Here is a 14,136-nt window from a genome sequence, read left to right as displayed (position 1 = left end):
TGTGTGTGTGTGTGTGTGTGTGTGTGTGTGTGTGTGTGTGTGTGTGTTTAATGTTTATTTATTTTGAGAGAGTGTGTGCATGTGAGCTGTTGGGGGAAGGAGAGAGAGAATCCCAAGCAGTCTTCTCGCTATTAGCATAGAGCCCGATGTGTGGCTCGATCTCACAAACTGAGATCATGACCTGAGCCGAACTCAGGTTGATCCAGTTGATCCACCCAGGCGCCCCTGTTTCTGTGTCTTATAAGACATCTGAACTCTGCTAAGAAAGGAGTAAAGGCAGTGTAGCCGCTGTGACTATACTGCTTATTCTGCTGCTACAATGATTTGGACAAGTGGTTAGGACTTGGAAGGAAGAGTAGGGGAGAAGATGGTATCTAATTCTTTCATGTGCTTTTATACACAGAAATACCCACCCAGTGCAACTACACTACACTTTGAATTCTATGCAGACCCTGGGGCCGAGGTCAAAATCGAGAAAAGGGTAAGTCTCATAATAGGCTTGTTCTGATAGAGTCTATCATGTACTGTAACTGGGGTTGACTTTTTCTAGGACTCCTCAGTTAAATGAGGGAATGGTTTTCAGCTACATTGCTGCCCTCCCAATTTAAATACATCTACCAGTTTCTCAGGAATAAGTGTTCATTGTATGCCCTGCTCTGGTAGGTTTGGATCTTACTTATGTTGGAGCTGCCGAAAGATAGGACTCCTCTATGGTGTGTTGCCATGACGTGCATTTTTCTTCATTTCAGTTGGGAATTCCAACATGCAGTTTAAGTCTGGATAGTGATCACTCAACTTTCTCTACTTAAGCCAGTTTGCAAGAAGTCTATATATTGCTTACAGGGTACTGCTTCAATTATGTGATCATTCCATATTCTTTGAGGAAATACTAAAATTATTTTTGTTTAGAAGTAGCTTAGTGAATAAGATCTTCTCTTTGATCTGTAGCATTAATGAATAATCCTTATAGATTAATGACTCCTTGAAAACAGTTGTAATGCATATTTGGAGAGTGAAGCCATTTTCATGGATTTTGTCTTTGCTATGAATACATATCTGTAGGATAAGGAAGAGAAAAAGACAAAAAAATAGACAAATACAGAAAACACTGGTGGTTGCCAGAGTGGAGGTGGCTGGAAGGGTAGGTGAAGTAAATAAAGGAGATAAAGAGTACTGTGATCAGCACTAAGTAATGTGTAGAAATGCTAAATCCTTATACTGTACACTTGAAACACTGTATGTAAATTATACTTCAATTTAAAAGTGACAAACTTTTTTTTAAGGAATGAGGAAGAATATGAAATGTGTCTGTGCATTATATTTTGGTACTGTTCAAAGAAGCTTTCTTGAGAATATTCTGTATATAAAATGGATATTTTGGGGCATTCTAAAGTTGCTTTGACTTTAAGAGCATTCAGTTAGGCTTCAGCCTAGGGTGGCATCTTGGTTTTCAGACCACTCTCTTGCAGTCTTATGGCAGGGCAAGCTGAGGTATTACAGTGACTCCTAATAACTCTCCTATCTTAAATTTCAGACGACTAGTAACACACTACATTATATTCACATAGAACAACTTGACAAGGTAAGAGGAATTTTTTACTATTGGCTAGTTTCCTAACATTCAGTTTACTTTTTGTTCCTAACCATTTTTTTTCTAATGTAGATTTCAGAAAGCCCTTCTGAAATCATGGAATCTCTTACCAAAATGTACAGCATTCCTAAGGATAAACAGGTATGGTAGGTCCTAATAATTATCTAAAGGGTGTGGTTGTTATCCATATAGATTAATGATATGTGCTGGGCTGGGAGATAGCATATCAGAAAGGATCATGGGTAAGTTAGTTAGCCTCAGTGAGCCTTAGTTTCCTCATCTTTTATGAGGCCGACACCTACTAACTTCCTAGGTCCTTATGAGAGTTTGAGTAAAACATAAGCTGCCTTACCCACCATGTGAATCTAATAAGTGTTAGTAGCTTAACACTTTGCATGCCAAAGAAGAAAACATTTAGTTGTGTTATTTTTTTCTGTTCATTGTTATAGTAATAAAATATTTGATTTGATTAATTACAATCTGAACTCTTGCCAAATGTCTTCAGTTTGTTTCCTGTCAGTATAGTGATAGTTCTTGGCTTATGTTAGGATATTAGGATTCTCTGAGCCTGTGTTTTGTGGCACTCATTTTGTCAGCTAGCCTCAGAGTGGAATTGTTCTGTTTGACACCTTAACAAACAGCAACAATAAACCATTTAACAAATATCCCAAGAGGTAAGATTTAACCTTCAGAAAGTATAGTCCCCTTTTTCATTGATTGCTAATTTAGGTCTTATATCTTTACAGATGCTGTTATTTACACACATACGGCTGGCCCATGGTTTTTCTAATCACAGGAAGCGATTACAAGCTGTTCAAGCCAGGTTGCATGCTATATCTATATTAGGTAAGAGAATAACACTGTAATTAATAGGCCCTGATTTGGCAATTTAGACATAAATTCCTTTGAGCTTCATCTGTCCTTGATGCTGTGAGGCTTATTGTAGTTACTTTAAGTGGCAAGTTAAATTGTAAAATTGCCAGCATTTCTAATGTTCACCATATTCATCATTCTTCAGCTCCTTAATGTTGTATTAGAAAAAGGATATAATACTTACAGACATATCACATGGGTTTAGTCTTGATTTTTGCCCTTTTCTTGTTTTGATGGGTGTTCAGGTAGCCCTCTCCCCTGGCCCCTAGTCTTCGTCTTGCCATTTCATCTTCCTCTTCTGTCCCTTCAGTGGTATAATTTTAAGTCAGAAGGTATTAAGAAGTCAATACTGTGCATCTTACTTTTACTGTAGAGTGGTAGAGTGGAAAGGACACTGGTTTTAGAATTAGTCCTGGGCTCTCATCCAGATTCTGCAAATGATTAGCTTATGGGTTATGCTTTTGGCCTCAGTTTCTTCATTTAATACTGGGACAACACTTCCCTCATAGGCTGATAAAGGATTAAATGAAAACCTATAAAGCACCTAGCATGCCAGACACATAGAAGGTATAAAATGATAGCTGCTGTTAATATTACCAGGCTTAGTGTGTTATTGTCTGCTCTTTTAAATTATGAGTTCCTTGAAGTGAAATTCCTGCTTTTCACTTTGTATTCAACACCTAGCATAACTTCTGGCACATTGGTGGGTACATGTTTGGTAAACTAAATGAATTATGTTCTAATCCTATTAGTTTGCACTTTAGGAGACTATGTCTACTGTTACTTGTGTGCGGGATTCTTTGAAAGTGGATTATAGATATTCTCAGCTTTTATTCCACAGTGACATACAAGTTTCTGGCTTAGTCTGTAGTTGTCCAAAATTCTTTTCTTTACAGCCTATAAAGTGTTGCCAGTGAAAAACAGAAGCACATGAAGAGACTAAAATGGAAGTCTATCTCCAGTGTACAATAGTTATATCAAGTAGTGATGTTCTAAAAAACATTAACTCTTCACATTCTTTTCATACTTCCATTTCCCCAAAATCCTTGCTCATGACAACCGATGCTAATAATAGGAGAATCTGTCACTTTGGAGGGTATTTAGGGCTTATCACTATATTTGATCAGTCCTCTAGAATTCAGTGATTCTGTCCTCCAGTGCTGGTTGGAAGGGAATCTTTTCCTAGAACCAGTAGGTGCAAAAAGGTTTGTCATTGGGCAGTGGCTTGACCACTGCCTTCTTGCCTAAAGTGTTTATTTCTCCTTTTGCAGTGTATTCCAATGCCTTGCAGGAGTCCGCAAACAGTATCTTGTATAATGGGTTGATAGAGGAGTTGGTAGATGTCCTTCAGATAACAGATAAGCAGCTTATGGTAAGTATTAATATTCTCCTGTGTGCGTCAGGCTTGTGTGTATTTTCCTTTTGGTTTTTCCCAGGGGTTGAGAATGAACCCCAAGAGGGAAGCTTGGCTCTTTTACTTCTTCTTCTTTGGATATTTACCTACAGAGTTAACAAGTGCTGGATTTTCAGTGTTCTCAACAGACCTCCATCTCCCCTAAACAGTCAACAGTAGAATGAGTTAAATTTTGGAATATTGTGTATTAGCAACTTGGCTCACATCCCATGTTTGCCTTCTACTTTCTTAGGAGATTAAAGCCGCATCTTTACGAACATTAACATCAATTGTTCATTTGGAGAGAACTCCAAAACTCAGCAGTATTATTGACTGTACTGGAACTGCGTCTTACCATGGATTTTTGCCTGTACTTGTGCGGAACTGCATCCAGGCCATGATTGGTAAGTTTTGATGATTGTTATTTTAGGCAGCAAGAACTTTACCCTTTTGCTCGTGAGTCTTTTTTTAACATCTTGCCAGCTTAACATCACATTCTCAGCTTGCTCTTTTTCTGTCTCTCCCAACTTCCCTTATAGATCCTTCCATGGATCCATACCCTCACCAGTTTGCCACTGCTCTCTTCTCTTTTTTATACCATCTTGCCAGCTATGATGCAGGTGGTGAAGCCTTGGTCTCCTGTGGAATGATGGAAGCCTTATTGAAGGTGCTCTACTTTTTTTAAAAAATAACATTTGTGGGGAAATGAACTAAGAGCAAGTATAGAATTACAAGTTTGGAATGGTTCACAGTGAGAGCAAACAGCATAAGAAAGCTTACCCAGAAAATGTTATCCTTAATTTTTCTAGTTTGGCATTCTAGTTATCTGTCTCATTAACAACTTTTAAGAGAAGCCATCTCCATTATTAAGAATTGATCAAAGTCCAACATGGTGTGCTAGTCAGAAGAACCCAGGTACAAGTCAAGACTAGCTACATCTTCTGATGACCTTAGGCTGTCACCCTAAAGAAAATGTATGTAAAGGTACTTTGTAAATTGTGCTATGAAGGTAATAGGCTTTAGTGTGTGCTGGGCACTAGACACCAGCTTTTTTTCTCCCTGAATATTTTACTTAATCCTGAAAGGTAATTTAGGTCCGCATTATCTCTGAAGGATGAGTCCCAGAAGTGATAGAGCTATCATTTGACGAACACCTGTTTTTTCTCCCACACCTCCCCGAGACCCTAGACTGCATGTTTCTAAAAGTATATTCACAGTTTTGTGTTTTTTTCAGTTGATTAGCTTTGCCTCCTTTTCTCCTCGATAGGTCATAAAGTTTCTTGGCGATGAACAGGATCAGATAACGTTTGTCACCAGAGCTGTCAGAGTGGTTGACCTCATCACCAACCTGGACATGGCAGCTTTTCAATCCCATAGTGGACTTTCTATCTTCATTTATAGACTTGAGGTATTATTATATAAGGAGCACTTAGCATAGACCCTATCCAGTAAGATTTGAGCCTAGGAAGTATCCTAATAACCCTAAAGAGCCATCTTAGCCTTTTTCTGTTTTTAGAAACCAATTTTGTAATCTGCCTTTGACATTCTTTCATTATAATTATTTTTAATCTCTGATACATATATATAGGATTTTCTTACTACTTTTCCCTTGATTGTAGCATGAAGTAGATTTGTGCCGAAAAGAATGTCCATTTGTGATCAAGCCAAAGATCCAGAGACCTAGTACTACACAAGAAGGAGAAGAAATGGAAACTGATATGGATGGTAATGAACACTTATTAAGTCAATATATTTGTGCTTGGCATTTTCCTATCATCCAACCCCAATTTTCATTCTTCCTTCTTATAAATTCTAAAGTGCACAACTGATTTGATTATGTATTTGTATAAATACAAAACAGTATTTTTCTACATAAGTGATTTGTATGTTGTTTTTCATGAGGCTAGTTGTAAATGGGGGAGGCACAAGTTGTTGGGAATAGAGATGGAAGGTGACGCAGGTGGTAGAGCAGCAGTAGAGCCCCTCTGTTTTATTTCAAGAGTTTAATAGGTGTCTTCTAAGTATTGATTCATTATCTTCTTATTCCTGCTAAAATGTAAGTTCCATGAGATCAGGGTACTGTTTTGTTCACTGCTCTATTCTTCAGCAGTGCCTGATATATCGTAGGTGTTTAAATATGTGTTTGGGAAAAATAAGGAGAATGTAGACTCTAAAATGGGCTCTTTTGAAACTATCAGGCTATTTTGAGAAGGATGAGGAGAGGTGAAAAAGTTGTTGAATAGGGAACATGTTTTAAATCATAAAGTCAAGGGGCGCCTGGGTGGCTCAGGTTAGGCGGCCGACTTCGGCTCAGGTCATGATCTTGCGGTCCGTGAGTTCTAGCCCCGCGTCGGGCTCTGTGCTGACAGCTCAGAGCCTGGAGCCTGCTTCATATTCTGTGTCTCCCTCTCTCTGACCCTCCCCTGTTCATGCTCTGTCTCTCCCTGTCTCGAAAATAAATAAACGTTAAAAAAAAAATTTAAATCATAAAGTCAAAAAGATAGGTGGCCCAATAGTCTTAATCTTTGGGTTCATCATCATGTGTGTGTTTTTTTTTAAACCTCCCTACCCTCTCCATGCATAGTTAATTGTAATAGTAATAAAAACAAAAAACTTCTCCAAAACAGCTTTCTTAGAATTTAAATTCTTATCAACCAATACAGGTGATTCTGATGTGTTTGTAGAGAAAATTTCCTATTCAACAAAAAGACGGGTTACAAAATCATGAGTTGTGCTTCCATGTATATAAGTAGGCACAAATGGGAATGTTTATGTATAAAAAGATTGGAAGAGGGGCACCTGGGTGGCTCAGTCGGTTAAGCATCCGACTTCTGCTCAGGTCATGATCTCACAGTCCGTGAGTTTGAGCCCCGCGTCGGGCTCTGTGCTGACAGCTCGGAGCCTGGAGCCTGCTGCTTCAGATTCTGTGTCTCCCTCTCTCTCTGACCCTCCCCCATTCATGATCTGTGTCTCTCTGTCTCAAAACTAAATAAACGTTAAAAATTTAAAAAAAAATAAAAAGATTGGAAGAGTATTTAAAAATGTAAACTGATTTATTGCTAGTGGAGCTTTATTATATTGTACAAGTTGTAAGAAGTAATTTTGTATCATGTACTTCATTAAAATTCCAAAAAGCTCTGCCTGCTGTCTGCTACCCACCAGTAGTATATGAAGTTGCATGTTTTACTTACCACTCTTTTTCCTCCCACCACATTTGGCGGGTAAGAAATATTGAAAGGGATTTCTTTTGAAGGATTGTTTTTAATTTGCATATCTTAACTCATGATGTTAAATACTTTTCTATTTGTGAAAAGTTTACATTTTTATTTTGGGTCTCAATATTCTAATCTAGTCTCCATTTTTATATCATTCATCTCACCTTAATGGGAAAAAATTTCTCAAACAATCGTTCTTTTGGTGGTGCCTTTATTCTAACTAGTTTCTTTATCATAACTTTTACTCTAGTTGCAGATGTGACTATGGAAAGTAGTCCGGGCTCATCCATCTCTATGGAGCACCGGCTAGATGTTGACTTAAGGGCATCAAGTTCCAGCAGCAGCACTAGCATCTCCTCTGGCTCTGGACCTGGCCCCCGTCCTGGTGTGTAGACAAGTAGATACATAGTCTTTCACACTGAATTACTAAACTAGTAAAGAAGGTGCTTTGGGAATAGCTTTAGTGGTATATTTTGAGGATTGCTTCTTAGGACTGTGCATGTTACTGTGCCATTCTGGTGTCCATTTTCTTATATTAACATGTATTTCATACTTCTCCAACTATTCACACATTGATTATTTTATCAAAGCAGCCATATCAGAACACAGATAATATCTAAAACAGGAACTGAGGATCAAAAAGTTAATCTTTTTACTTTGTGGTTTTACTTCAGGCTTTTAATTTTAGCATTAGTTTTGTGTAGGCCTCAGTGATTTACTTTCCCAATTTCAAAGCTTAGTAAGTATTCTTCCCACCATTCAGAGATGTCACTTTGAATGTCTGCTAGTGTTGATATAGTGTATATGCGTCTCTTAAAAATTTGTTCTATGTGCCTGCTCAATCTGGTCTCATGGTGAACTCAACATAATCCTCCATCTTTCTCTCTTGCCAGGAGTTCAGTGTATTCCACAAAGAGCAGCACTTCTCAAATCTATGTTAAATTTCCTCAAGAAGGCCATTCAAGACCCTGCTTTCTCAGACGGCATACGACATGGTATTTGATTTTAGATACTTTCTTGAAGGATGTTTGACTTTCTCAGAGATTAGTGATTTTGATACTTTCTGATGTTACTCTTTTTTTGTAAGACAGGCTTAAGAAAAGGCCTGCCATTTTGAATAGCCTTTAGTCATTTAGTGTCACTTTTCCTAGACCTAAGGATTCTAGCCATTTTCATAATGATTCACCTATGTTTTTCCTTTTTCAGCTTTTGACTCTGTGCTCACTTCTAGCCTGCTACTTCACTTTGTCTGTGTCTGTATTCTTTTATTCTTTGATCCACTGTTAAGAGGCTATTTCATGGACAAGGAATAAATAATAGAATGTGAGGAGGAGACAAGTAGAAACCATTAGACTGGATTCAGCACAAGAGTTTGTTTACCATAGTGGTGGTACACATAATATATTGCTCCATCAACCCTACGCATCAAACTACTCCTGGACTAATCATATTCTCCTTGATGTTCACTTTTCTTTTCTCTTAGTGATGGATGGTTCTCTCCCTACCTCCCTGAAGCACATCATCAGCAATGCAGAATACTATGGCCCATCACTCTTCCTCCTAGGTAAGTGGTGTTAATAATTGGTTATACCAAGCTGGAATGACCTGCCAGTTCTCTGTATATTTTACATTCTTACAGGGTTTTATTGTCCACATTTGTCCACTGTGTGATTATGTATCTTTCTAGTTAGTGATGAAATAAAGATCAGAATTCAGTTTCAAATATCCATTTCTGGAAGGCCAAACATACAGTATATAAGCAATGCGTTATAAACCATGTGTGATAAGTACTATTGTACATTTGTGCCATACTTACTGCTGCAAGTGTGACTTTTTCAATGGTTAGTCCTTAATCTTGGTCCAGAAAATTCAGTCAGTATGGTTTTCATTCTTAGAATTGAATGTCAGACCCCACAAACTACAGTATAGAAAATCATTTCTCACTGTAGAAAATGCAATTTCAGAAGCTGTGGTTACTTTGTAAAAACATCTTTGCAATTTTATGTTGGCAATACTTTGAGTATTGCTGTTGTTAAAACCTCATTTTTGTTAACTGGCATTTATTGAGTGCCACATATTTAGGACAGTGTTTGAGATATGTAGCTTCTAGAATTCTCCTTAAAACTAAAGGAATGGGGACGCCTGGGTGCCTAAGTCATGTAAGTTTCCGACTCTTGATTTCCGCTCAGATCATGACATCAGGGTCCTGGGAACAAGCCCCACGCCGGGCTCTGTGCTAAGCATGGAGCCTGCTTAGGATTCTCATATTCTCTCTCCCCCCCACCCTCTCGTCTCTCTGTCTCTCTCTCTCTCCCCCTCCTTTCTCTCCCCTTCTGCCCCTCTCCTCATCCGCAGTCTTTCTCTAAAATATAAATGAAAGAAACTAAAGGAACGTAATGGGAAGTGTAGAAATAGAGGAAACCTCCTTGTACCAGTAACACGTTTTTTTTTGATACTTTGGGATGTCTGGAGGGAGTAGTTTTGGCTACTTCAACTTGGTACTTACTCCCCTGCTGAAGCAAATTAGGATTTTTAAATTTAAAGTTCATGTCCTATGACCTTGCTAGATTCACTTTGTAGTTTATAGTTGCTTTTATTTTTAAAGATTTTTTTCAAGTTTATTTATTTTGAGAAGAGAGCACATGGGTGATTGGGGGAGGGGCAGAGAGAGGGAAGGAGAGAATCTCAAGCAGGCTCCATGCTCAGCACAGAGCCCACACCCTGGGATCATGACTTGAGCTGAAATCAAGAGTTGGACACTTAACCGAGCCACACAGGTACACCCCCATAATTGCTTTGTTAATTTCTTAAGATATTCCATACAGTTTTGTCATCTACAAATAGTTCTTTTTTTTAATTTTTTTTTTTTTTTTGCTTTTTATGTCTTCGTGCATTGGCAAAGATTTCCAATACAGTGCTAAATAGAGGTGGTGAGAATGGGCCTTTTTGCTTTGTTCATGAACTCAAGGGAAAAGCATTCAGTATTTCACCCTTAAGTTTGAGGTTAGCAGAAGGTTTTGTTCCTTTTTGTCAGGTTGAGGAAGTGTTTCTTTGTATTACAGCAACTCTATCTTGACATAGACTCCCTCCCAAGGTTAGGTTCATATGACAGAACTCATGACAGCAGCCCTTTGGTATGATTGAAGATTTGTTACACAGGTAGAGAAGTCCCAAGTCAAGATGCAGAGAAGGATGGCTCTTTCTGGGAGGAAACCCTAGAACAGAGAAAAGCCAGGTACACAGGCATCTTATAAAGGGGAAGTTTAAAGGAGGCAGCAAGAGGACACGTGGGGTGTGGGCGGGGAGCAAGTGAGGCCTCTCAGCATGACGCAGGAAGCCAGAAATGAGACTTAGAACACTAAAGCAAACATTAGTGGAAGACAGAATTCCTTCTCTAGAGTCTTGATTCATCCCTGATGTTTGAATTAACATAGCAACCTTCCTGGTTTCCTATAAATAAACTTGTACTTGAGAGGGACCAGATTTGCAAAGCCAATTTAAAATAATTAGTCCAACAATTACTGTTTTAGCTCCATAAGTGATACTACAGCCTTTCACCCCAGGCAGAAGGAGAGAGCCAGGAAACAAAATTAAAGGGGTTTTGAGAATCTCTTGGCACATTTTTATAATATAGTTGGATGTTTAGTTCCTTTATTTTGTTGAAGTATTCTGGATACTTGAACCTGTATATTAGCCCACATGCAGCAGGAAGTCCCATTTAAGGCACAAGCACCACCTTAAAGTAACAGTAGATAGTTAAATGCCAATCTTTTTACCAACTATCATAGCAGCTAGACTCCTTTTTACCTCATTAAGGGCTTCTAAGGCTTGAGGTGTTTGGTTTATATGGTCGGCCAGTTGTGCCATTGTTGAGATAGTCTCTATAAAAGGTATCTGTGTTACAGAATTAAAAACACCTAAGGTGCAGCTCAATATAATAGATAAAAAGATGGCCCAGTGCTCCCTTTTGTGGCAAAACTCGATGAAAGAGCTAGACATTCTGGTTGAAACTAGGGTACCTGGGTACTAAATGTTCATAGGACACAGGTCATCGTGTGGGTTAGAAGGGAGCAGTTGATGGAGTAGAATGTATGACTTTGCTGAACAGGAGTTGTGTCATAGATCCAGTAGCCTAAGGTGGTTGGAGGGTGGAGTTTCTAGTGGCCAAATTATATCAGGGAAGACATGCAAGGGCAAAATAGTCTCAACGTGGTGGAGGGCATCATTGAGTAGACTGGATTGGTGGGGGAAGCTGGAAGGGCATGAAGGAAGTCAGTGAGGAAGCATCTGGTGAGGTTGTGAAGTCTTGTTCAACAACTATGTGCTGAAACCAACCAAATAAGGATTCTGACTCCTCCCAAATTCAGCCTCTGGCCCTTTTACCCCACTTTTATACCCAACTGTATCCCTTTTAACTTTTCTAACTGCCTTTTCTTCTCTCTCACCGTCTTAGTGCTGCCACATTTTAACGTGTTCATGTCTGCTTGTGCTCTATTCCTAGCTTAGCTGATGCCAACACTATGATGATTATTATGGACTGCTTAACCGGAGAGGGTGGTAGGTAGTCAATATCAATACTGAAGACCTCCAAGGGGACAAGAGTTACTTATATAACTGATTGCCTGGGCTTGGGCACCTGTTAAGATTGCTAGAGTTTTAGTGCTCAGGTTACGTTCTCTGTTAATATTACATAAATATTGTCTATCAGGTTGAGGAAGATGGGAAATGTTGGTACAGTTTCGGTGGAGTAATGGAAAGTGAAGTGTGGGACTGTCAGATAATGGGGCTCTTGGAATGGTGACAAGTTATGTGGTCACCCATTACAGGTGCAGTTAATATTTGGGGGTGTCACCACTGAGCCTGGGACTACCAGTTGTACTGAAATCATCATCTAGGATGCTAGGTTGATGGGAGTCCTGGCCTAGCCCAAAACCTTTAACGGAAGGCTTTATACATTTGAGAAATAATTACAAAAGTGACTGAATGTCAGTATGACATTGTGTCTAGGAGTTATAGAGTAATTTCTTACAGGGAACTGTGGACTGATTGAATATCCCCAAATAATTGAGGTCATAGCATGGGCGTAGAGGAGACCAAAGAGTGTGGCATTGATTGAGTTGGAATGGTAGATTCCTAGACCCAGGCCATGAGCCAAATCAGGCATTGCCAGGCCAACCAGAACCAGAATGTTCCATAATATTTTCAGATCTGTTGTGGTCTATAGGTCTTGGTGTGGTGGAGGTGCCCATTTATTATGGAAGTCACAGGTATTGTTAACCCAGATTCTATAGGGGTTTGCTGTTCGTTATCTCTCTAATAGGGTGGATCAAGAGCTAGCATCCTGTTTGAGAAGGTTAGTACTGGGAACTAATCTAAGGTCTTTCTTTCCTCTTTAGAAGAACCATAAAATTATAGGTGTGGGAACAGGCAGGCACCAAGACCTACATTTCCTACCAAGAGGGACCTCCAGTTAACCAACCTTTGAAACTATTATATTGGGAAAGGTCTTCAGCAAAGACCTTCTTTTTGTGGCATACAGAGTAGTCTGAGAGGGTGAAGGCCTTCAGTTTTCAGTGGATTCCTTTGTTACCTAACTCTCACTACAGGCACCAATCCTAGCGTAGGTTGCACCAGGATAAAAAAGTCTTTAAGTAAGGAGGGATTGATTCTATTTAGGTATTATAGATTCATACGTGGAAACTGTCCCTTTTGTGGCTAGAGAAGGAATAGAGAGGTCCTCGTTGAGGATCTTGTTAGGATGTCCTATGACTTAAAATGTTGACAGTTTAGGATAAGAAAAAAGTGGGCAAATAGAGACCGATTCAGTAGACCATTGTCCATTTCATAAATTTAAGAGCATGTCTTTAAGTAGATTATTAGGTTTTTGTATTAGGTCTGCTGTCTGCAGGTGATAAGTTGGAAGTCCCAGGTGGTGCCTTGTTTGTACTGCCCATGCTCAGACTGAATGGATAAAATGTGTACCCACATCAGAGTCAGTGTTATCTGGATGCTAAAAGGAAACTAACATTTAATGCGGCTTATATTAAGCATGGCAGAAAGGGTAAACCAAGAACACTGAATCTTTGTGAGGGCATAGTACTTGAACCAGCAGATAGGGACAGTGACTCGATAAAATGAATTTCCCAGTCAGAGAAGGGGTATTCACCCCTTTGTATGTATTCCCATTGACTATGCCACCAATGGCAGGACGTTGTGCAAAGATCACATTGGGAGGCTGGAGCTTGGGCCAAGGCCAGTAGCATTGGATGCTGTGGCATTTAGCCCAAATTTTAAACGTTCTGGGACTGCAATGGCTGGAGGTCTCATAGGGCCTGTTGAGCCATGGTCAAGGAATAATATCTGAGCTTATTTGAAAAGTATGAACAAGTCAGTCAGCTATGGCATAAGTATGAGCTTCCTCTGTGGCAGTCTTGGCATGAGTGGAGACATCAGACTTTCATTGTAATATGCAAAGTTTGAGCAGCAATATATTCCCAGTGTAGAAAGCCCTTTGGGCACCATCCTGAATGTGGTAACTTTTGAGCCCATTGACCAAAAAACCAATAAGGCCATTAGCTATCATCCAGGTGTCTATAAAAATGTGAACAGTGGTCATACCTTTATTGAGGTGTGTCCTCCAGTACTAGAATGACTGCAGTCAGCTGTCTAGTTGGGCTGACTCTTGAGCCCCATCCTTTATCAGAAGTGACCTGGTCATGAGTTAGAAAGCAACAACTTTTCCAGCAGGCTCCATCACATGTAATTGGTGTAATTGCCATCTGTAACGTAGACAGACTCCCTTTCTACTGGATTTCCTACTCAATAAAGGTATGTTCCCTGTGCTTTTAAGACAAAAGCCTGAGGCTGTAAGTTCACACTTTGACTTATTTTGGACCTTTTAACTATAATTTACTTTGTCTGCTCTTCACATTTTAAAAGATGTTTCAAGTATTCAATCCACCCTTTAGTTGTTTTCGGCAGAATGATTTATTCATACAACTATTGTGCTTTTTTTTTATCTTGAAGAATTTTATATGTTGACGAATTTTTTGTGACTGCCAGTG

The 14,136-nt window shown here is 39.2% G+C and overlaps 1 protein-coding gene across 11 annotated transcripts in view; it reads left to right on the top strand.

Annotated features, from left to right (window-relative positions):
• Positions 1 to 14,136, top strand: part of HUWE1 (HECT, UBA and WWE domain containing E3 ubiquitin protein ligase 1) — a 166,555-nt gene that overhangs the window by 63,614 nt on the left and 88,805 nt on the right. For all 11 annotated transcript variants that reach the window (XM_049644605.1, XM_049644607.1, XM_049644611.1 and 8 more), the window contains 12 exons: positions 404 to 481; positions 1,535 to 1,582; positions 1,664 to 1,732; positions 2,338 to 2,437; positions 3,736 to 3,836; positions 4,111 to 4,261; positions 4,397 to 4,524; positions 5,125 to 5,265; positions 5,477 to 5,582; positions 7,323 to 7,457; positions 7,966 to 8,067; positions 8,556 to 8,636. In XM_049644605.1, coding sequence (XP_049500562.1) covers positions 404 to 481; positions 1,535 to 1,582; positions 1,664 to 1,732; positions 2,338 to 2,437; positions 3,736 to 3,836; positions 4,111 to 4,261; positions 4,397 to 4,524; positions 5,125 to 5,265; positions 5,477 to 5,582; positions 7,323 to 7,457; positions 7,966 to 8,067; positions 8,556 to 8,636 — 1,240 coding nt within the window. The remainder of the gene's footprint in view (positions 1 to 403; positions 482 to 1,534; positions 1,583 to 1,663; positions 1,733 to 2,337; positions 2,438 to 3,735; positions 3,837 to 4,110; positions 4,262 to 4,396; positions 4,525 to 5,124; positions 5,266 to 5,476; positions 5,583 to 7,322; positions 7,458 to 7,965; positions 8,068 to 8,555; positions 8,637 to 14,136) is intronic.

Source organism: Panthera uncia, chromosome X, assembly GCF_023721935.1.
Source record: "Panthera uncia isolate 11264 chromosome X, Puncia_PCG_1.0, whole genome shotgun sequence".
NCBI classification, from domain to species: Eukaryota; Metazoa; Chordata; class Mammalia; order Carnivora; family Felidae; genus Panthera; species Panthera uncia.
This window is presented reverse-complemented; position numbering and strand designations above follow the sequence as displayed.